This window comes from Nanorana parkeri, unplaced genomic scaffold (genome assembly GCF_000935625.1).
Source record: "Nanorana parkeri isolate BGI_ZX_2015 unplaced genomic scaffold, ASM93562v1 scaffold1199, whole genome shotgun sequence".
In the NCBI taxonomy this organism is placed as follows: domain Eukaryota; kingdom Metazoa; phylum Chordata; class Amphibia; order Anura; family Dicroglossidae; genus Nanorana; species Nanorana parkeri.
In genome coordinates, this window is record NW_017307467.1 from 168,685 (window position 1) to 194,050 (window position 25,366).

At 39.8% G+C, this 25,366-nt stretch overlaps 1 protein-coding gene across 1 annotated transcript in view; it reads right to left on the minus strand.

The window, feature by feature from the left end:
• Window positions 1–4,171: 4,171 nt before the first annotated feature.
• The window catches only part of SPHKAP (SPHK1 interactor, AKAP domain containing), a 107,939-nt gene continuing 86,744 nt past the window's right edge, over window positions 4,172–25,366 (minus strand). The window contains exons 6-11 of the mRNA XM_018568500.1: window positions 16,717–20,164; window positions 13,628–13,810; window positions 13,041–13,130; window positions 9,154–9,203; window positions 7,128–7,312; window positions 4,172–4,726 (exon numbers count right to left, since the gene is read on the minus strand). Of these exons, the coding sequence (XP_018424002.1) occupies window positions 4,583–4,726; window positions 7,128–7,312; window positions 9,154–9,203; window positions 13,041–13,130; window positions 13,628–13,810; window positions 16,717–20,164 (4,100 nt within the window). The 3' untranslated portion in view covers window positions 4,172–4,582. The remainder of the gene's footprint in view (window positions 4,727–7,127; window positions 7,313–9,153; window positions 9,204–13,040; window positions 13,131–13,627; window positions 13,811–16,716; window positions 20,165–25,366) is intronic.

The following is a 25,366-nucleotide window of genomic DNA, read 5'->3' on the forward strand; positions in this document are numbered from 1 at the left end:
CCTTTAGATCCATGCAGCTGCTGCATTTCCACAAATCTCATGTTGAAATCCTTCAGTAATTGTCATAAGTGCAGGGAAAGTGATAGAGAAGTAAAACACGCAGAGTACTAGATAGAAGAGAGATATTGAGAACATTCAGAGGCCCGTCTGCAAAAATTCAGAATTCCAGCTGAGAAGGGCATTTTTTGCAGACTGGAAGAGGCAAACTGTTAATTCTGCAATATTGGTGAAAGAAGCCAAGGTAAAAAAAAAAAGTCATCCATATTTTTGGTTAGATTACTTTCTTATTTTCTGTGTATGGGAATATTCTGTAACTTTATATTTGCTAATAGCTTCAGTGTTTGGACTAAAGTAAATATCCCCTTTTTGAAATGTCTGCATACATCATTGTTCCCACTGTTATAATGAGATGATCACCAGAAAATGTCAAGGTTTCTTGAACTTAAAGGCGTTTGCCCAAGTTGGTGGCATCGGTGCTGCTTCCTGACAGATGAACTCTGCTATTTTCCCAATTATTCGATAGGTGCACTTAGTAACGAACTAAGTGGCAGACCAGTACGGAGAACCCAGTGTTTATGGGTTTCCAGGGTGTTATACAGCAAATGCAAGGCAGCAAGAGGTGTAAATGGTGCTTACCCCTCCCTACACAGGTTCACTTTAATTAACTTTTAAAGCAATAATTACATATTTGGACCTAAAGGGGTAGAACATCTATGAGAGTGTGCCCTTATTCACATGTACCTACAGCTCAGCAAGACTGCTGTATATAAAACTCTTGCAACTGCATATAACTAAAGATTCACATGCTCTGAAAAGGATAATCAATTGTAGGCCAGATGGCTGTGTAGGGTTTTAATCATGTTCTTAAAAATTACATCATGGGCAATATGCCACCCCACTACCTGGAAAAAGTGGACATTGCTCACTACTTTTCTAATCTTGGGTGCTAATGCCAACATCAAGGAAATAAAACATATGCATGTAAACCCTCCCTGACCTTTCATATTCACGTCTACATTCTTTACATAATATACGGTATAAATTTCAAGGGCATTAAGGTAGCTTCTAAATCAGAATTCACATCAGCATATAATCACCACAAAATGTACATGATATCTAGATATGTATTTGTTGGATTCCCTCTAACAAACATTATGGCTGTTTGTAAATAAAGTAGCTTGCAATTCCTTGATTTCCACATACCTTACTTTTATGTTTCCTTAGTTAAGCTAGTATGTGGGATGCCTCTCAATGGTTTAAAAAATTCCTCACTGAAGCAGATCTGTAATTTCTTTTGAAATGACGGAAATTCATAATCATATATATCACTATTACACACGATCTTACAAAAATTATTTTGTGCATAGAATGTATTATCTCATTATAATTCAATTATCATTAAACTATTAAGTGGAAAAGGAACTGGGAAATAAAGATACATGTAGAAACTCAGCAATTCTTTAAACCTATCTCAAGGTAAAAAAACAACTACCCTTGCATTGGGGCTACCCATACACTGCAAAGATTAGCTGCTCGTTTTTGTCTAGGTGGATGGTGAAAAGCACTTTTGCTTACCTGATCCCCTCTCACCCAGCAGTCGGTGCCCACCACTCTCCCCTACACTCATAGACTCACCCTCAGTATAATACATGGCTGTGGGCCTTGCATTAGATGCTGATGGGCCTCCAACTATAGGGGGGAAGAGGCAGCGGGTGCTGGTCTTGAAGCCAGTGGAAGCGGGTATCAGGTAAGTTAAAGTCCTTTACCACGGTCGCCTAGACAAAAACAAGCAGTTAATCTTTGCAGTGCTGTTGTAGCCCCACTGCTAGGGTAATTTTTCTTTTACCTGGAGATAGGCTTTCAAAACTGCAGATTTTCGAATTCACCATGTAATCTAGCTGACATAATTATATTGAATTGTAATGGTAAAATGCAGGGAAATGTAGGGGCGCATTTAAAAAACAGCAGTATGGCAGTATTTAACAATAAAAAGTTCTCTACACATTTATAAAGCACAGCGATGTGCTTTACAAAACTGCTCTGCTGTTGCCTGGTCTCAGGACTCTGAAGTCGGTGGAGCGCATTAAAAATAAATGAGTATTCAAAAGAAAAGAAACCCTGAGGAGAGCCTGACCACATGACCTGTTAAAGACCATTGATAGGTTCTCATCCAATCATAGAGGCTCGCTCTGCTCCATCAATTTTCACAAATGAGTGTGCACAGTGAAGCACAATATAAAGAAGTTCTCCATGATAAATGAGCCCCTTATTAGAAGACCAGAGGCATGCACCCTGGCTGCTGGGTCTAGCAACGCCCCTCACTTGGGGGGGAAAAAGGGAAGCTAGTAGTGGATGAAAGTGGTGGAAAGGATGTTAATATTGTGGAGGGATGGAGCTAATAGGTGAATTTTTAAGGCTTCTGTCTTGAGCAAGAGCAGGAACATGTGTGCTTAAGATTAATAAAATGGGGTAAACAGAAAGTTGGGCACTGAAAAAATTGTAATGCGTTTGGAGAAGTACAGAGTGGAGGGGGGTGCAGCACTTAGAATGAGAGGTAAGGAGGGAGGGTCACACAGAAGGACAGCTGAGCACTGAGAAGGAGAACTGAGAAAGGGGAGTGAAATTCTGAGGAGGAGAGCAAAAGGTAAAGTGGTGAAGGGGGTGTAAAGCTAAATGTGTGCAAGAATCCTCTAGTACCCCTGACAAGAAACTGCAAATGCTCCTCTCATTTCATATTACCGTATATACTCGAGTATAAGCCGAGATTTTCAGCCCATTTTTTTGGGTGAAAAGTGCCCCCCTCGGCTTATACTCGAGTCAGCGCCAGCGCGTCATCTTACTTACCTCGCCGAGCGTCGCGTCACTGCTGCCCCGGTGTGCGGCGCTCCGAGCGGGGTCATCTGGCAGTCTCCGGGTCCTAATTTAGGTGGCCGGAGACTGCCAGATGACCCCGCTCGGAGCGCCGCCCACCGGAGCAGCAGTGACGCGACGCTCGGCGAGGTAAGTAAGAAGAAAAAAAAACCCCCGCAGCGCCAGTACAGCAGGGGAGCAGGGATGAGTCAGCGGCGCGCTGATCAGGCGAGAGGAGCTCCAGGTGGGGTTGTAATTTAGCGGGCAGGCACCTCTGAGCCAGCTAAATTAGGACCCCACCTGGAGCTCCTCCCACTGGATCAGCGCGCCGCTGACTCGTCCCTGCTCTCTCCGTGATGTGATGATCCGATCACCGGCACACAGTGAGTGAGGGGAGGGGGGGGGGGGGGTAGAGAGAGAGATTAATTAAGCAATTATATATGTATTGTCTGCACTGTATTAGCAGTATATACTCTATATAGAGTATATACTGCTAATACAGTGCAGACAATACATTTACAATTATACTAACATGAATGTATTAAATGATCTGTATGTAGCCCTGTACTATGGATCATTTAACCCATTCATGTTAGCAGAGGATCATTGTAAATGTATTGTTGCAGGCACTCTATATGTACATGTACTATATACTACATATAGAGTGCACTGAACAATAGATTTACAATTATCCTCTGCTAATATGAATGGGTTAAATGATCCGTAGTACATGATATGTAGCCCTGTACCCCCTTTTCCACTTACAGAGCTAGGTTATTTTTCTTTTAAATAAATATTAATGTAATTTTATTGGTATCTATCTACCAGTTAGCTGCCTCATTTCCCACCCTCGGCTTATATTCGGGTCAATACTTTTTCCCAGTTTTTTTTGGTCAAATTAGGTACCTCGGCTTATATTCGGGACGGCTTATACTCGAGTATATACGGTATTCAAGAAAGATAGAGAGTTGCAGAATTAAATTCATTTAATTGCAAATTATCTCCCGTATTTAGGGGTAAGTTTCTAATGTGTGATGGAGAAGGGTCCACTACTGCACAGAACTGCATTGTGTGTCATGCCTTGCATGTTGTCCAAAATCCACAGGAACAAGCTTAATTTCTGGCTGCAATCTCAAAAACAATGAAAGCTTTCTTTTACTTCAATATTGCACATCCAAAAACAAAAAGCAGCTGGAGTACATATCTATTAAGTGTGTAATGCATGTTTTTTTTTCTGTGTTCTGCATGGAGTATTCCATTAGGTCATGGATGAGTTAAATACCTGCAATTATTCTCATTGAAATGGGTAATGTATATATGTCTATTCGTTATATTTCACTTCATGACATTTCATGAAGCTGAGAATGGTATTTTTACTGCTGGATTACCACAGTGTGTGCCAATTCAGATACCTCATATACTGGTCATTCTGTACAGACTTAAAAAATAAACACGCAGTTCAACTAAACTTTGCGATTTCAAACACTTTCCTTGCAATATATATATATATGTACATATATTTTTTTAAATATGCTAGAAAAATATTAAGCAAGGCCCACGTGCCTAAAAAAACTGTATCTAATACATTCTAAATATACAATCTGTCAATCCTTTCCCAGTCATGATACAAAAAGAAAAGAAAAACAAGTCTGTTTGCGTTGTACTGAAGATTGGGAGCTCAGATTGGTCGCGGTGAACTCCATGACTGTCACTGCAGTGGCCTTCAATTGCATTATCCCAGTTCCAGAAGCCAGTCAAAGAAACTGGGTGCTCCTTCACTCCCCTGTTCCTGTATCTTGCAGTGAAGGATAAGGGCACTGAAAATATCCCCAACTTTCCAAGACTTTGACTGAACCAATCGTGTGACTTGCAGAAACTATAAGAAGAACAAGGTTTTAACATTATTTTATACATTATGTACTAGTTTTCTACAAGGCTCTTTGTACCTGCAGTAGGTTTAATTCACAGGTATGTACATATATTCCATTGGGTTTGTAACCTTTGCAACATGGGCTGCCTGAGTAAGGAAAAAAATAATGTGCGAAGACTAGTAACCAACAGCAACTAGAGGCATCCTTCAGTGGCTAATTACATTGTACTGCTGAAAGCTACAGAATACTTGAGGGCTAGGAGTTACTCTCTAATCAAAATGAGTATGGTAAAAAGTAGTAAAATATTAGAATTCATAAGCTACTCAGTATGGTAGGCTCCGCAGTATGAATAATAATAACTTGCAATAGTGGAGCTCCCAGAGGGAGCTTGGGAATAAAAATAGCCATGTTATACACTGCCTGGCCAAACCACCTGGATTTAGCTAAGCAATTAGGTCAGAGCCTTCCACTGGATAATAGTTCTACGTTCAGCAGGATTATGTCCCCAAAAGATGAGGCCAGCTACCCACCTGAATATACTGAATGATCAGGTATTACCATCAATGTTTTATTTTTCCCTGATGGCACGGCCATATTCCAACATGACAATTCCAGGATGCATGGGGCTCAAGTTATAAAAGAGTGGTTCAGGGAGCATGAGACTTCATTTTCACACATGGAATGGCCACCAGAGAGTCCAGACATTAACCCCATTGACCCACCCCAAGACTTTACGCAGTGGTCACACTCTTTCATCATTACTACAAGATCTTGGTGAAAAATGAATGCAACTCTGGACGAAAATAAAAGTTGTGACCTTGTATAAGCTTATTGAAATGATTTCACAGCGAATGCATGGTGTAATCAAAGCTGAAAATGGTCGAATAAAATATTAAAGTTTGTGACTTTTTCTGTGGTCAGGCAGTGTATAGAACAGTTATGTACATAATTAAATTGTACCAGGTAAATTGGAGCACTATTATTCACATGGTATAAATAAGAGAGTGCAATGCTGAGATAAAAGGAAATCATATATAAAGGTTGCATTACACTTTTCTGTTTAAATGAATGAAAGCTGAAGAACCCACAGAACTTGGCTCACTCTCAGATATACCAGCCCTACTGACAAATGTCACAGGTGCCAATCTGCCAGTCCTGACCTTACAGCGCTCCACAGTTTGGTAGTGCTCTGGGGGATCGAGGCTGTGGTGTGGCTATAGGTGCTCTTACTGCAACATTTAAATCATTGGTATGGGAAGAAGACGTAAGACATCCACTATCATACTGGATATATTAAAGAGACAGAATAGAGATAAAGGGAACATGTGTGTGAAGACTGGAATATGGAAGCTCACACATTTGTTTTTCAAGGTACATACTGTATTTTGGGGTTGTCATCTTTATTGTTCCTTTACTGATTAAAGAATCTCTCAGACATATCAACATGTTCTCATTAGGTGTGCTAACACTTCACTGGCTTCACCGTTCCCATTCAATGATTTACTAAATAATGAAGCAAGTACAAGGATGACAGCCCTGAGGATTAAACCTTTTATTCTAACCAGCTACTTTAAGCTTTTGATATGAAAAGCACTACAAGACATCTGCTGTTAATTTTGGTAGCCATAAAATCATATTTGAAACTGGCTTCACTTTGTTAATAAGGAATTAACTTTCCTGACTCGAGGACTAAGCCCCATCTCTTGAGCTAACTAGTTCACATACAATATCCTAATGAGGCACATACTGGCCACTGAGTTGCCCTCATCAGAATATATATGTTGAATGTTGAATAAGTAAAATCAAGATCAGAGAGGCACACAAGAGGTTTCTATGGCCAACAAACCTGATAGCAGGCACCTTGTAGTGCCCGCACCTAGGCAAGACTTTTACCCTTATAACTTTAAAATGGCTCACAGGTTTACTTTCTCCATATGCTCCTTGTCTCTAGGAGCATGAATTCCTTTTAAACGCTTATGTGCAAACAGGCATGTTAGTATAAAAAAAGTTCAATAGTTTCAGTATTCTTTTCCCGGCCTCTGAAAGGGAGCTTGTCATAAGAAAAATATGGTGGCAACCATTGCTGACCCTCTTACTTCATAACCTTAAATCAGTGACCTGTAGCCAGTATGCAGCTGAGGACTTCTAACTCTTCTATGATGTTCCTGATTTACATAATTGTTCCAGGTCTGTCAATAGATGTATTAAAAGCAGGGGGCTGGGGTATCTTCTAATCATCTATCATTTTTAAACAGAGGTCTGCAATTGTAGCCCTTGTATTTCTCCTATGACAGGTCTACTTTAAATTAATCTAAAAAATAAATGTACTGAGAGAAAAGGAAGAGAACATTTGTATGAAAATACTCATATTTACTTAAAAATACACACCACCTTTGGACAACTGACCTTTTGAATCCTGCTTTCCTGAGAGTTCCTGAAGTAGACAGTGGGAATTCCTAGCTCCGATGCAGCAATCCACTGTAGTGTTGTGCACAGCTCAGAATCAAAACTATCTGAATTCAGATCGATGTTCAACACTGAGACCTCTTGGTGACAGCTGGCAGTGCCAACTGATAAACCAGATGTACATTCTGCAACATAAGATAAAATGGAACTTTGATCTCTCCTCCTGCCAGTAAACACCCACTATTCAACTGACAACATTTACAATCCAGCATAGCCTAAGCCCTCTCCCAGTCTAGCTGTGTAGGGGAGTACAGAAAGGTAATATAACTAGAGGTCCAGGTGCTTATGCTAAGGGTAGTTGGAACACATGTAAGGAACTAGTGATGTAGATATGGTGGAAGGCCAGGAATCCAGATTTAATTACACATTGCTATAAATAATCAGAGTTAGTTATGCAGGGCCAAAAGCAACCAAAGTACTTAAAAACTATCGATTTTGTTTTCCTAAAAAATAACGGGTTTGCTGCAATGATAAAGGCATTCAAATTGATACAGATTTTTGGAGTTGTAAGTCATTACATATAAATTGAAACTACTTTGAAGTTTGATATGACTGTCACCAAAGCAGTATGAAGAATACAAGCAGGCATCATTCCACACCATTCTTTGATATCATACGTGTTGCATACAGTACAGATATCCTTTACATAGAGAAGTGATCATAGGTACATCAAACAGGAACCAGCAGGGTACCACCTGTGTAATGTTATTGGATTAGAAGCAGAACATTTTGAAAGTGAAGTGTGATCTGAGAGTTATAGGAATGGAAATGATCGTATTGTAGCTCTCTATTAACATTTATAATGCTGTTTCTACCAATTTTGCACTTTCCCACTCCAAGCCTAGTTGCTCGATCAACTCATTGCTCGATCAGTCATTTCTCATATAGGAAATCCAATTCTGAACTGAACTCTTGGCATATAATCTGAACTCAACTCTGTATATTCTCAATGTTTTTCTTAAAGAGCACCTTTGAAGTTCTCCCATAATGCAATCTTAAGTGTAAAGAGCAATGATGTGCAATTTATGAAAACCTATAACAACCAAACGACATTCCATTTTCCCATAAATAGCAGACAATTCCTTTCTTGCTGCATTTGGGGTACAAAGTTCACAAAAGGGTCCGACCCCAGAAACACGTCAACCAGAGGGCTGATGTGCAGTAAGATGGACCTAGCTCCCCATCTGCATATTTGAAGCCTTGAGTGTTCGTCCATCCTCAGCTTTCCTGTGATCCTGGTACTACAGGCCTCTTTTATTGGTTGTTTGTGAGTTCATTTTAGTTGTTTTTACATTTTAATAAAGTAGTTTTTACAGTATGGAGGCACTCCTTGTGCTTCTCTTCTGTTTGATAACCAGTTTCCCTGACTGTAAGGAGCTGCCCCGTGTCTCTGAAGTCTTTCCTCTTCCACGAAGGATGGGGAAAGTTGGTGCTAGTGGTTGTTTTCTCTAAATACAAATAAGTAACAAGTAAACTTAACATGAGATTGTAGTCTATCACGGAGCAAGCTTGAAGCAGTGACTACTTTACAACACAAAGGGACCATGGGGAACAAAAGTAGCCACCCTCCAGTGTCAGCACCAATTCAGAGATGATTTGAAAGTCTAAAGCTGAGTGATACACAAATAAGGTACAGTTTTGTTAATAATTAAGGTACCTGAATGCATTTTTAAGATTTAGCTCCTGAGTTTAGTTTCACTTTAAGGTTAATGTTAAACACGCGTTCTTTTCACTGGCGACAGCTCGGCAGACAAGATCGCTAAGAGACCACATACCTTTTCCTATGGGGTCTCTGCTTTGCTGGTCCCTCACTAGCATTTGAGAATCTGCAGCATTCCAGCATAGCGAGGGGTCAACTCTGATCTTGTTTTCTCTACTTTGGTCATTGTACTATTGAGGATGTGTCATCAGCAGCCGAATCACCTGCCTGACAGCCCTATGAATATATGTTTGTAAAATTCCTTACCGTCTGGATTTTCAAGCAGATCTTTGGTCACTGTCTTCTCTTCTGGTTTTCTTGGTGAGAAAACAAAACAAAACAAAAGAGAAATATTTTAGCATGGCTTTATTTAGCACTTTAGTTGTGCGTTATGTTGAACTCAGATGCTGTCTACAAGAGGCAATTTTGTACCAATGTCTAGAAAGCTAGGTAGAGAATGATCGAGAGCAGTGAAGGCAAACCTTTTTGAGCCCGGGTGCCTAAACTGGATAATTAAACCATCGGATGTATCTCAAAGTGCCAACCGTGCACTTAGATCTGAATACTGATGATTTCTTTTAGAAAAACACTTAATTCAACTGTCTGAACTAATTATGTGCTTTAGGCCTGGTTCACACCTGGGCGTTTTACAGCGCGTTCACTGAAATCATACCACCAGTGAAACGCGCGTTTCACTGAACGAAAAAACAAGCTGAAAAACGAGCATAATAAAACCGCTCAGGTGTGAACCCAGCCTAAATCTTAGAAGATAAACACAATACAAGAGGTTTTAACTACACTACAGAGTAGGGATGCACCAATCCTGATACTCCATGCTGTTTGGCCAACTCAATACTGATTGGCTGGGAAACCCGCTTCCTGGCCAATCAGCATCGAGACAGCCAAACAGCGTGAAGCCGGCTTCCAGGCCAATCAGGAAGCTGGGCGGCGAGTCATTACCCGCTGCCTGGCTTTCTGATTGGCTAGGAAGCCGGCCCCATCTCCCTCTGACCGGAAGTTCTGGTATTGGGGGTAAGTAAGTGGGTAATGACACGCTGTGCGGCTTCCTGATTGGCCGGAAAGCCAGCTTCATGCTAGCAGAAGTACCGGTATCAGTGCATTCCTATTACAGAGTGACATGTACCTTTGTACTGTGCTAATGAGTGAACTGTTCCATTGCAGTGTGCTACTAAGGTACATGTCCTGCAGCACACTGCAAGGGAATAGTCTCTCTACAGCTTGGAGTCAGTGGTGGAGCACCTGGGCCCAGTTGCAGCTGTGACCTCTGTGACCCTGGTAGCTCTGCCACTGACTCCAACCTATAGAGGAACTAATCTCAACAATTACATTATTTAACAATGTAGAATACCGCCAACTATAGAGGACTACATAGCCCAGCAATAAAATATACAGCAATGCAGAACACCGCCAACTATAGAGGACTACATAGCCCAGCAATAAAATATACAGCAATGCAGAATACCGCCAACTATAGAGGACTACATAGCCCAGCAATACATTATACAGCAATGCAGAATACCGCCAACTGTAGAGTACTACAAATCCTAACAATACATTATATAGTAGTGCAGAATACCACCAACTATCGAGGACTACATATCCTAGCAATACATTATACAGTAATGCAGAACACTGCCAACTATAGAGGCCCCAGTGTTGGCGAACCTATGACGCGTGTCAAAGGTTCGCCAACACTGACCTAAAAGCAACATTTAAATGGCACCTAACAGGGCTCTGTGTACCCTAAAAACTAATATATTTTTTATTATTCATAAAGATTTTTTATCTAGGTATTCATATTTCTCAATAACCTAAAACTCAGTGAGACATAATAATCGACACATGGTGGCAATCAAAACTTTGATGTTTGATTATTTTTTACTGTACTGACTGACCAATTTTCAAAGCATGGCTTTCCATATACTTGTTGATGATTTGTGCAACCCAGCTAACCAATTCATCTCTTGTGACAATTGGATAGTGGGTGGGATGCAGCACAACCGACCCCAAATTTATGAATACTGACTAATCGTGGCCTATGTTCTTTTGTTTCAATGTGTGAATAGTGGGAATAGTGTAATGTTGTGGTGGACTGCAGTACTCAGCAATAAACTCTAAAAAATGAAGTAACCATAATCTAACAAAATTCCTTAGGAAGTAAGCACTGGCATGTCATTCCATGTCTGCATCTTCTCAATAAAATCCAATGAGGCAGATTTACTAAAGGAGTTGAAAATGTTCATTTGTTTCAATTACCCAGTTATGTGCAGATGAAATATGTAAACATGCCTTTTCTTTTTCATATGATTTGATTATTTAAAGTGAATGTTAACACATTTTAATGTATGAACATTCTCAAATCCTATAGTAAATCAGCTATAATTAGTAGCCATTATGGGACTGCTATCCAAGTCACTGTGAGTCCACATCAACTGGTAAAACACTAATAAACTTCCATAACAGTTAGTGGTTAAGGGTATAACTCCAACATACAGGGCCTCTGATGATTTCCACTACTAACTTCAACCCACCAATAACACACTGTGATGTTAGTCCTCCTTCGGGCCCCTTGCTATCCCCTACATGAACCTGCTTTAGTAGGCTGGACCAGAGGCATATCAGCCATTAAGAAGGCATAGCTTTCTCAAGGCACATAAAACTTAAAGTGACATTAAACCCTCAGATTTTTTAACATAAAACAATACTGTAATGTGTGCCTTACTGTAATCCATGGTTGTTTCCCTGCTCTTTGTTGCTCTTCCTTTTAAATCCTCATGTCTTCTCATGCTGGGCAGAACTTCTGTTTTGCAGCAGACTGCCTTGTCTCAGGAATGGATATATGGTGTCTGTGTGTAGGTTCACAACCTGAGCCAGCACTACAGGAAGAGGCACTCAGCTGCAAAGGGAAGTTCTCCCCAAGCATGAGAAGACATGAGGATTTAAAAGGAAGAGCAGCAAAGAGAAGGGAAACTACCATGGATTACAGTAAGGCGCACATTACAGTATTGGTTTATGTTAAAAAATCTGAGGGTTTAATGTCACTTTAATGGTGCTCAGTATGTTACTACCCTTACAAGCCAAGAGATGAATGTGGGTCCCATTTTTGGGTGTAAGTTTTTCTTATAACTCTTTCTTTTAGTAGGATGCCATGTTAGCTTCCGCAGAAGCAATATAGTCTATCACTGCACTAGAGACCAAATCACCATAGATACATCATGATGACACCCTGCAACTGCTACCATGATGACATTATCCCGCATCTTGCCCCTACACTCCAGAATGACAGTTCTCAGCAAGTGCTAGTGATTCTAGTCTGCCAGTAGGTTTTAAGTAGAGCTGGTGTCAGAAGGGGACTATTTTTTCAGTGGATGCCAAGAACAACTTAAGCAAATCTGGCTTTTTAAGCAAAAAACTATTCCCTGAAGCAGATGTCATCAGCTATTCATGTGTTGCCTTCCAAAACTATTCCTCTGCTTGCATACAACAGATACATAGAAACTGAAAGCACAGCATATGGTCCACCCTTCTAGAATCACACAAAAAAAACATGTTTACAGAGAGATGAACATTACATAGGACCATTGGCTATGTTGAAGAGCTTGGAAATGTTATAATCATATTGGAGTGTATGTTTATTCTACCTAATGATGACTATCCAGGTAACCAAGATGAGGCAAAAATTACCAAAGGCCAAGGCGAAAACTCTAGAGAACCAAACACACCATGTCAGCATTCAGTCAAACCACGTCACTCTGCTGCACTGTTCGTTTAGTTTTGGGTGCTATGGCATCAATACTAAACCAAAAAAATGAAGCTTGTACACACACACACATATATATATATATATATTTATTTAACTAATATACTGTATATATAATACAATTCTTCTTCTCATACTGAAATAATAATTACATGTTCCAAATCTCGCCCCCCTTAATAAAGGGATTACCAAAGTAAAAGAAGCAGCTTGATCCATATGGTCATAAGGAATTATGAAAGGATAAAGCAGGTTTTTGCTTATGTAAGAAAACGGTACAGTTGAATGTGTTTAGTGTTGGGTGTTCAGTGGCATCAACTCCTCGTTTGTGTAGAGATTGACTGGCATGGATTAAAGGCACTTAAAATGTACTCACATTTCAGGAGTAATTTCAGGTGAAATAACTTCCAGAAAGGCATCCAGGTCCACAGCACCTACACTGCTTGTTGTACTGCAGTTGCCATTGCTGTTGGAATGGTGGAGAGTTTGGAGTCTAAGTAATTGTACGACATGAGTAACAGTAACAACCACTAGCAAGTACATGCCCTCTACGAAACCCAGCTCTTATCCTGATTCAAAAAATGTATGTTTGCTCCCTTTTCATTTTACCAAATGGACGTTTCAATGCATTAACAAACACAAGAAGTATACAAATGCCTACCTACCTTGTACAAGAAAGGCACATTTCCATTGATGCAGTTTTTAAAATGCGGTAAAGAAAATGGTCTATTTAAAAAATTAGTATGTATTTTCTGAAAATGGATGGAAATAAGCTGCAGACTGAATTGTACAGGAACTGCAACCCACATAAATGCATATAGATGGAAACTGTAGCGCTGAATTCACTGGTATGGGCCATTCCTTGCTGCAAATCTATATATTGCTTCTAAAGGATAAGTGCGTTTAGCAATTTTCCTGACCTGTTCTCTATACTGATCTGCAGAACACATGCAGTGCTAGTACCTGGTGGATCGTTCACTGAGCTGCAGGAAGCTGCTGGTGTCCTCTGGGTTTTCCTCCTCATTAACAAGGTGCGACCAGCTGCCTGTACTGTCCTCACTGCTACTGAGAGGAGTGGGGAGCTCTGGCTTTGGTTTCACCTCTGAAAAGGCATCACAGCTCTGTAAGCTTTTTGACTGGGATGTCCTGCTGTGGAAAAAAACCCATATCAAAAGCAGCCAGGCATACAAAGTTTAACCATGACTTAAAATTGAATTCCAGTTATTATATTTGCACTTTGCCTTGTAATGTACATTCATTAAATCAACTTTTAATCTTTTTTGAGTTTTGGATAGAGTAATCGAGGATTTTAAGTAGTTGACTTTCTGTCCAATAGCCACAGCAGGAAATTAGAGGAAATCCCAGCTATAACCAATGTAGTGTGTGTGTGCGCGAATACCATAACCCTATATATTTACAGAGGAACTCATTCAAGTGTTTTTTTTACACTGTTAATGTTTTCTGCTGATACAGCTGTAGTAGTGAATTCCACATTTTTACCGCAGTTTAAAATGATATTGCATCCCCCTCCAATTTCTTGTTGTGCCCACGCGTCTTCGTCAAAGTTCTTGGTTTAAAGGAGAACTATGGGGTCAGGGCTTTTCCCCCATAGTTCTCCTTAGGGTAATGGGAGGACACAAACTAGCGTCCTCCCGTCACCCTAGGCTCAGTATACCGCGAGCTACTGCTCGCGGTATACTGAGACGCCGCAGCCGGAGCGGATCCCTCTGCCTATCTAGAGGCTCTGCCTATCTAGAGAAAAATAAAAGCAATGTTTGATTGTATAGTATGCAACCAGTACATTTTTCATGGTTAGTATCACACAGTGAATACATAGATGACATACCCAGGCAGCCATTGTGCTTTAATTTAGAAGAGAATTGTGGATAAATGTAAAACACAAGCCGGAAAGCTTTGCTCTGGTTCGTGTTTTGCAGTGTCTGCGGCGTGAAGACATGTTACATGTGTCAGTAATACAAAGCCCAGTAGGGACAGGCAGCAAATCAGTCGATGTCTTGGAGAACATAACCATCTATCCTTTCTAAACAGCTCTGCATGAATGCAGAAATACATGATCTATTTGGACACCCAGGCTGTCTGGAACTGTTAAAAATAATTTCTTAAATGTTTATATAGGAGAGAAGATACTTAGAGACAAGGTATCTGACAGAAACTGACAACTGTTAGAGATTTGTGCTGAACAAATGCCCTACATATCACAGCACGATGTTCTTGAAGGTTCAGTCGGAACACAATTGGAGTTATATGGCAAAGCACAAAGTGAAGTAAGCCACAGCAACCAAAGGAAAATCTGCTTTCGTTGTCTTAATTATTCCACACTGATTAAAGGTGAGGTGTCACTGGTAGATTTGGGTTACTGTTATCACTGCTTTTCTAAAGGGCCGTATAATATGAGTAATCCCTTGACCAGCAGGAAAGGACTCTGGGATAAAGGTAGGTCCTTAAATGGACTAAATATGTTTAGTTTTGATAAACTGAATCTTTGGATATTTTTTATTGGTTCTAAAAAAATTCACAAGTAAAAAACAAATATACTTTATACTTGCATCAATGCACCATAGCCAACCAAGTTTATGCATATTCTGGATCAAACGATTACTGACAAAAGGGAGTGGGGAGGGCTGGTGTACTACAGCAATGCCTAGATTAAAAAGTGCCAAGGAGGTCGGCTATGTTCATCTCAAAATCTAATTCAAATTTTTTTACAGGAAAGTTCTTTCAAGTAAAGGAAAATGGAAAAGGGTATTTGTTAAAGAGAACACGTCACATTGCCTATCATTTGTAGTAACTTCTAATTCGGTAGTGCAAAATAATTCCAGTTCACCATGTGGTCACCTCAAGATCTTAAAAAAAATTAAAAAGTAATTTCTTCAAAATGTTTTGAAAGTAGTTGTTTAATGTATCATAATTATAGCAAACTAAATCATCACATCAGCATGATGTTTCTGGATGTGCAATAGATTTTTTTTCACCCTCGCGCTAAAATTTCTCTTGATGAATTTATCCTGGAGGACATAGAATATAAGAATTCACATTTCTCATTTACACCTGGCATAATTTCTACTATAAATGACACACAAAGGGGAAAGTGATTAGTACTACAGCTACTGTATAATTACCCATCGCTAACCGTACAGTACAGAATACTGTCAATATAAGTCACACCCTATATTTTTCATAAATATATGGTGTACATCAACCAGGATAGGAATTCACATTTCTCATTTATGCCTGATATAATTTCTACTGAAAGGCTTTAAATGAGCCACAAAGGGAAAGTGATTAATACTACAGTTACTGTAAAATAACCTAGCACTAATTGCAAAGAATGCAGTTTGAATAAATTATACACATACATACACACACTGTAGATATAGTGTAAGTCCACCTAAAGTTTCAAATTTAGAATTTAGAATGTAAAGATGAGAATAAGGTCACAAAAGTGAAGGTAAAAGCAAGATGATAGATACATTACTAAGCCTTAAGTTAAAAAAAAAATTCAGAAGAAAAGGTGTAGAATTCTCACATTTGCTACGTAAGTGGTAGCTGTCATTTACTACATGGAGAATAAAGTTTTGGCCAATATCATTTACTATAATAGTAGATAATGCCATACCTGTTTCTACAACCATGCAGGCTTCAAAATGGTTGAGGGGTCAAGGCATTAATAGGGAGTCCTGTGAAACCTTCAGATTTTGAAAGATTGTCCAATAAAATAGTTTAATGGAGCAACGTGTAGCCCTTCTATTTGCCTACTGACAATGTTTGCGGTTAACTACCACAAGACTTCAACAATGTACAATTCAGGAGGAAGAACTGATAATGTTTAATCTCCATTCCAATCTCAGTTATTTATTCTAGGTGTAGAGAATGTCAATCAATATTCACACTTTCACATCCAGTAATAACAACAACCTAAAATATAAGTTTATAGTTAGGTTTATATACTAAAAGTAGACATTAAATATGCTAGATTATTTTAATTCGGTATAAAGACAGTGACTTGTCTTTTTTTTATTTGCCACATGTACCTTACTCCATGAAAAATGCTTCTTGCTCCATCTTGCTCCAACTTATCTTCAGAATTGGAGTTCCCAGGCACATTCTCTTGGTCCTCTCTATCGGTCTCTTCCCTCTGCTCTGCTTCAATCTGTATAAGGGGTACCTCCATGGTACTAAATGACATTTTGTTGACTAAGCTTTCTTGATTGTCTGTAAATTTGCATTGTTTTTGTGAAACAGACTTACTATTAAAGCTTCCCTTATTTGTGCCTTCAAGTGAATCCTGGTGTGAAACATTGAGAGATTTTCCACTTTGAACAATGTCCACAGCCAGCTTATTAACAAAATTGTCTACGTGTGCTGGTAGTGGTTCATCTATACTTTCAGTTCTGTCTGCTATGATTTTATTTTTGCGCATTAATGCCTCAATGGAGCTGGACCAGGTCTCATGGATTAACATATCTGTTGCCTGGTCAGTGTGGCACCTTTGGTATAAACAAGAGTCTGACTTGCAGAGATTTGTGGAAGATATGGCATTTACAGGCTGAATGCTGAGAAAATCGCGAGAAGAGCTCCTTGCAAACCCATCCAATGAGTTTGCTTTGACTGGAGTATTTACAGTTAAACGTGCACTAGATGATCTGTTACAAGGCATGGATGACTGGCGGAAACAGAAGGGTGTGCGAGGTGAAGGAGGCATTAAATTGTTTGTCCATTCTGCAGTATTTCTGCTGGAATAATTGTCCTCGTTGTCTTTGTCGATCTCCTTCAGCATGTAGCGATAGAACTCCTCAGTAATGCTCTCTGTACTAGACTGTTTAGAAAGACAGGTGGGTCGCACGTTCAAGTGGCTGTTCCTCCTGGAAAGCTGCTGCAAAGCTGAATTAAGAATGCTACTTGCATTCTTTCCAGCATAATAGTCCAATAGTAGCTCAAATTCTCTTCCTTCATTTTCCATTTGATTCACCATAAACCTAGAAAATTCATCTGTAATACTTTCACAGCTTGACTGTTTGGATACTGAACTTGTTCTGCTGAATAGCTGCCCTAATGTATTTCCAGGGCCAAGTGTGAGAAGACGTTTGGCATCTAAATCCTCCTCTGGGATACTCTCATAACTGGATGCTTTTCCTCTGCTCCACCTCTCACAATGCAACCTATTCCGTGACACATTTTGGCCCTGCCATAATGAATCTGCAACTGATGGCTCTGTTAGATTCATTATTTTTAAAGCCACCTCATTTGCAAAAGCATTGACAGGGTCTTGGACATCTTCCAGGTTCATCGACTCATCTACCACTTGGTTCATAAGTCGCTCTTTAAGCTCAGGGTGTTCATCTGTCTTCTTTTTTATTTCACTGAGGCGAGGTGGTCTATGCCTTCTTACCACTGCCCCACCTGTTGTTGCCTCCTTCTTCCTTTTTACTGTCCTACAAGGAGGCAGCAAGCATTCACTTCCTTTTGCCCAGGCACAAAACCATGGCTGCTTTCCATTGGAGTTTTCTAGGCATATGGCCGCTATTTCAGTGGCCATAGACACAACAGTTTCTGCTAAGTCATCTGCAAACTCTGTTAGGTAGTAATTACTGATTGGATGTTTTGCAGGAAGTACAACCTGAACAGTATGCAGTGTGTAACTATTATTCAAAGGTAAACTTACATTAATTTCCTTGGATATGTTACCTTCATAGTTGACATTTTCTTGACTGCCTGATTTCATTAATCCATCTATGGACCCCTTATCTGCCCAATGTCTGCATTCATCATCTGAGAAAGTACCATCACTGATTAAGAAAGCTTTATGTTCATCATGGTAACGTTTGTAGCGTTCCCTTTTCAGGCACTGTTTAGAGAAAGACGGTTTAACTTGCGATTGAGCCCCATTACTGTAACACCCTTTGACATTCTCCTTTACTTCATTTTGTTTGAGGGAAACTGGTTCAACTTTTTGTTCTGTGCTACAGCTGTGTAATTGAATTGTTTTGCTATCACTTCTTGGACCCAACAGCTTGCGAGCTTTTGGCAAGTCAGGTAATTCATTCTGACTGTCTGTTTGGTTTGGGCCTGCAGATCTTGGACAAACAGCCTCAGTGTTCAAAGGTAAGTCTCCAGTTTCTACTAGATCACTCATTTTTTTGCAAGTGAAATGCATCACATTATATAGAAGATCAGTAGTAGTTGTCACAAAATCGCTTGGACTAGTGGAGAACTTTTGGCTCTCAGTAACCCGTAGTTTCTGACTTTCCTTTTCAGCAGAATGTCTCAGTATCATATCAGATAAGTTATGAGCTAGATCATCGTTAACAACATCCCCCACATGAATGACCTTGGAAGAACTTATATTGGTCAGGATTTTGTTATTCATAGACTCAATAAACTCTCCCACATTTTTGTAAGTGCTTGGACTTGTCAAAACTACAGCTGCTTCTTTAAGCAGAACCTTTGCAATGCTGTCCTTGAATTTTTCCATACTTGTCCCCAGTGCAATACTGCAGTGTAAAGCCACAGCTGTTGAGGCATCTGCTGCAACCAAAAGCCCACTTGATGTACTAGGGTAGCAGTCTTTCTTTTGACCCCCAAGTCCACAAACGGCTACTGCACTTGCAACTCTAGTTAGTTCACACAAAGCAGTGGGCAAGGAATAATCTGTCCCCACAGTAACATTTGGAAAGCCTAGAAGGTCTGAAATACTTTCCTCAGAATTGTCTCTCTCTTGTGAATTCACATTTTTTAACTGATTTACTTTACTTTGCTCTGACGTCTGAGGACTGGATATTGTACCTATAACTGATGCTGCACATGCTAAAGCTACTTCTAAGGTACTTTGTGTGGAGCCTGAAGATCCATCCTCATCTGTCCAGTGATCATATACATTTGTAGTATTTTCCTGCTCAGACCAATGAGACTCATCCACCCACTCAGTTGGGCTATCACAGCTGTCTGGACTCTGAACTATAACAATTTTTGGAAGGTCATTCCAAGAGCGGACTGCAGCAGGTGATCTTTCTTTGCTGATAACTCCAGACAGTAAGGAGTCACCAGCTGATATACTGACAGCAGCTTCCTTGGTAAAAGAGCTGTCAGACTGTGATAGTCTGATAAATGCATCCTGCAGTACACATTCAGCCAGGTTTGTTGCATACTGGCCGGTGCTTGCTGGATCTTCAAAAGACTCTGTGCAATGGTCAATTTCACAGGCTGTGGTGTGCTGTAAATTTCTTTCTGCTGGTTGCTTGGCCTGCATTGCACTTTGGTACAGTTCATTATTATATATTTTTTCAGTTTTACAGTCAGCTGTCTTTTCAAGGAAAGCACTGACTAGAGAAGATCTTCTCCCTTCTGAGCTTCTTCTTGACTCCACCCCATGAAGAATATTGGCAAGATGCTCCTCTCTCCTGAGATTTACTCTTCCATTCTTTTTGTTCTGTCGATTTTCATTCCCTTTCCTTTTCACTTTCTTGATCTCATCAGGAGGCTCTGAAATTGAAAGATGAGAAAAGTGGGTCAGAACTAGTTCTACTTTTAAGGATTTCTATGATGATTCTACAGTATATGAGTGAAACATCTCAAGACATGACTGATGAACGAGCATGACAAGTCTGAAAAATATTTTTTTTATGGGTAAGGTGTAGTTACAGACTAGCACAGTAATACTTCAAAGTCAAATATTGTTTGATCTCAGCATTTGATCCTGTATTCATGAGAAATTTGACTCAAGAGTCATCAATAATAAAAAAAGTTTAATTAAGGGAAGGGTGAGATTTACATATGGAAATTCAAAATCAACCACAAATTTGAGTTAAGCTCAAGTGATGGTAAATTAAATTTCCTTAAATAGTACCAAAGTAACTTGCACATTTTTGGTAAAAATTTAGAGCATTCTTTTTTATCCTGAAATAAAACTCACAAAATGTGTAACTTATATCAACTGTATATGTTCAAAATCTCAATGTATAGATGTAAAAGATCATGATCTTGAACTAGAAGAGTTGCACCAAAATGCACCTAATGCAAAATATAAACTGTGTCCTGTATTTTTAAGAAATGCATAGCAGAATTTAATCCAAAGCCTGATCTGGTTGCCTTCAGAGGTAAGATTTTTCTTCCACTATTAAAAAATATTTGAAAATACTCTATAAGGGTGTTTTGCCTTCATTGGGATCAATTATGGGTCAGAACTCAGAGGATACAAGCTTTGCTGATTGTTGAACTTGACAGATTTGTGTCATTTTCAAACCTATGTAATTTTCTCTGACTCTCTTCTCTCTCTCTCTCTCTCTCTCTCACCCCCTCTATCTCTTTGTTTTCTTCTATTTTAACACAAAGCAGTTAAAATCTGTCCCCACAGTAAGTTCACAGAAGTTCACAGTTCCCCTTTCAACTTTATGCTTTTATTTAATGGAAGAAGTCAAGCTCTAAAAGTTATCCTTGTGTATGATTATCCTTACTATAAAAGTTGTGGACATAGCCTACTAGCCAAATATGTTTGTTAATTTAGCAGAGCACGACATGATTATGGGTGCAGTCTACATGGCCAAAAATCTGGTAAATATGAAGAACTAAATAGTAAAAGAACACAGTCAGAGTCCTCCAAATGTAGATACCATGTACAGAAATTGATGTAAAACTGTACTGTGCACACTCCCCTGCACAGGACACAATTTGCCGATACATTTTTGAGGTCATACAGCCATTGGGCTTCCTTAGGAATATTTATATTAGCTTTATAATTTACCTACACTGAACAAGTGAGTAATATCAAGCATAGCGATACCCAAATTTGTATAAATAGGCTCTTCAATTTGCAAGGGACTTTCCACCTAGTTTAGTGAATGAGGTGAAGCTCTGCTGACTTCCATCATTTAATCATGTGAAACAAAAAATACTGACTGCGTATTCTTTGCAAAGTAATTTTTTTGCACTACATTCACAGTTTGCACTGCAAAGTGCAAATCCCATTTGAAAGTGGTTCAACTCTATAGGTTGAACTCGACTCTATAGTCTGAACTTGATGGACTTTTGTCTTTTTTTAACCTGACTAACTATCTATAACTATGTAACTATGTAAGTGAACAGCCTAGTCGCCTTTAGTAAATCAAACCCATTGACTCAAATTTTGAATCTTTACATTTACTGCAGTGTTTTTTTTAACCTTTTCCTGAGCCAGTATACTATTCACTTTGTAGCATGTTGGATATCTGTAGAAGGGTATGCCAAGGCTGTAAAAGTTCTAACAGCTTCTGAAAACAGTGGAACCAGCAAGCGAAGTAGAATTTAGCAACACTATTTTATATTTCCAAACACCAGATCCAAATATAATTGGCCTTATAAATGAAATATTATATTTTGTATATAAAAAAAAACACACTCCACAGTGAGAGGTGAATTCTTCTAGTATCCTTTCTGGCCAAGAAATCCTCGGCCTGTTAAAGGAAACACTGAAGTTGCTACTGCAGACCTCTTCTTATAAAAAAACAACTAGTGGCCTGCCTGTCATGCTGAGCCTTTGGATTTAGAATTTCAAGCCCATTACCCAACACAAGTAATTAAAAACTTTTGACTTTTTTCCAACTTCCAGGTCCGAGAATATTGGAGTTGATAGGTGAGAATAGCCGCTAGGTAACTAGCATTTTCAAAAGTAGGTTAGAAAGGGCAGCTTCTGTATTTATCTCATTTACTCCAAGAAAACAGATTTCAAAGGCAGTAGGCAAAGACATAAAGTTTTAAAATTACATAAAGTCACCACCCTGCACCTAAAACTGTATAGAGTTATCAATTTATGTGCTATTCATAACTTTTTTACAAAAATTGAAATTTCCTTCACAGATGACTTATATATCCTCTATAGTTGTAGAACAGAGGTATTTGCTCATGCCATGCCATTGAGATAGACTTTATTGACAATGTCACTTCATCGCTCATATTTCTTCTCATCTATGATGACTTCTATTCTGCTGTCACTATCATTGCAGTCATAGTCTATTTGATTGTACTAAGGAAAGGTCACTGCGAAAGACATAAGGAGTAATGGCAGTTAAAGACAAGGAGCTTGATTTACAAAAGTGTTAAGTGAGGTGAAGTGAATCTATTGTCACATTAAACATTCAATCACATGAAGAAGCGTTTTTTTTCTTCTAATTTTCCCCGCACATGAATGGATATTTGAAGTGAACACAGGCGCCGTGAGTTTAGCTGTGTACGGGACACAAGGTACAGTGCAGTGTTCTGTGAAAGGCAATATATGATTGATCAATTCTAAGATTAATCTTAATCTGAAAGGGAATCTGTCATGAAGGAAAACCTCAGAAGCCTCTGACGGAGTGTGCCTTGTTTTGACCGATATCATGTAAATTAGTTCCAGGAAGTGACTCTGAACTCTTTCTCTGTGAGTGAAGTAAAAGGTACCTAGAACCAGTATACAGTCCAGGAGTCAGATGATGGTAATGTTCATTAGTGGTTTCCAGATATGGACTCTGTATTGTGGCAGATTTAAAGTCTTCAATCAGCATGACTGAAAGAGTGAAGTTGAAGCTGAACTTCGGCCTTACCTTCAGTCTTGCACAGTTGTACATGCTCCTTTTTTTGTACTGAAATTGCTTAATCAGATTTCACTGCACACTGTGAGTTTGTTACACATAGAAAACGCACTCTTTCTTTTCAGTTTCCCAGAAGCTTTAGATACCTAGTATAGTTACCTACAGTATATGCCTTTATAAATACCTCTAGGATTTTATTCAACTGTATTTTAACCTGGAATTAGACTACATCAAACAAACAGTGGACATGCATTAAATTAATGTAGAAACAGTCTAGAAGACGGATAGCCTTCTGACCTATTGTACATCCCAGCATCCTAAATTAACTAAACCAAAAACCAAAATGTGATATACTGCGTGTAGGCGGGGTTCACTCTCGGGGTGTTGCGTGTGTGTTCCCTTTGGGTTGGCTCTGGTAACCCCGTGTATGCAACTCAAAACCAGGCACCCCACGGTCAGGGGCCACGGCTCTGGCCTTGTGCAAACACTCCCACATGTGTAGTACTGCGCACACAGGGCCTCATGGCTTCAACCGCCTCTGCGGTATGCGGCGCTTCCTCCCCCATAGGGAGAAAGGCCACCATGAACGGCACCCTGTGTTGGGCATAGCCCCTTTGCACACCTACCCTCCTCAGGATGGTTACAGCCACGATACAGTCCAATATCACACTCCTATAGAACCCCCACCTTCTCAGAGGTTGGAGGGAGAAGAACCAGTCCACACAGATAGTCTTTTCTTGGTTTTACTTAAAGGTATTAACAGAACAAAGCATACGTTCAGCCACCCGTGAATGGGATGACGGCACAATTCTTGATAGTTGCATGGTGATACAATTTAGAGAGAGAGAAGAACAGCCAAGGTGCAGTCCACGACTTACTTCGGCCAGAGGCCCACTGGCAAATATCGTCAGTCTTACAGCTTCTCACTATTCTCTGGAATCCCATTCTTGTCAGTCCTAACGCTGTGGTTTCCCCCTCCAGGGGAAACTGTGGAATATCTATAGCTCTACATAGTCCTAGGCCTGGTCCTGTCCTTCCCATGGACCAGCATATGTTTTAGAATCAGTCTCCCTCCGGAGACTCTGCATACAGTCTTAGACTTCTGCTCTCCTGTACTGCTCTGCTGAACTGCTCTCTCTTCCCCTCTCGGGCGCCCCCTATAAATCAACTCTCCTGGGACACAGAGTCTCCCCACACCAGAGCTGCATCTATCTCCAGGGCCCCATGGGGGCATCTAGTGGCCATTGGCCATAATGCCCCTACCTACATGCGGTTTACCAGTCCTTAGACGTAGTGGCTGCATTTTGTTTCAGGCTAAGATAGATTTGGGCAAGTACAGTAAATACCCTTTTATCTTGCCAGACATGCTGTGTCCTGGTCATTTCCTGTTTTATCCTTCTGGTGTAAAATACTAATCTTCCCATCCCCATATAATAGAAATGAACAAGGGCAGACATGTTTGAAGTCCAGCTTGGGTGGCAACCATAAACTTCACTTGAAAATCCTAGGTTTGCTGGCTGTCTTGTTTTATATTATTGTTGCACTCTCTGTGTGGACAAAGGTCATATTTCTACTAATGGATCTGAACAGAACATGGTATACACTGAGGGGGGAATTTATCAAAACTAATCACCCTTCCCATTACATGGGATCTCCGGTAAGGCATGCAACAAGAACCTTTCTACTTATCCTTTATCAAAACTGGAGCACACAAAATTTAGAGCAGATTTGCAGCCAGTCAGCTTCTCTGTCTCATTTTCTAATTGTTACCTGAGCAAACTGAAGAGAGATGCTTATGGGTTGCCATGGGCAACTGCTCCAGATTCTGTCTGCTCCAGTTATGATCACTTCCCCCTTGAATCCTTTAAAGGAGAACTATGAGGTGAGTGAAAATAACTCAACCTCATAGTTCGAGCCGATGTGCGACGGATGGTTGGTAATGGAGGAGTAAATTACTTTCTCAACGAACAGGGTAGGGGAATGTAGTTTTTTATGTAATCTGTGATGATATGGATAGACTCTCCACCAGATCCTCCTTAACACCGACAGTCTTCTGTGCAATGAAAATTCCATTATTGATTGCTATTGATTATTTCCATTATTGATTGCCACTTAAATAGGTTAATTCACACATGACCCCCCC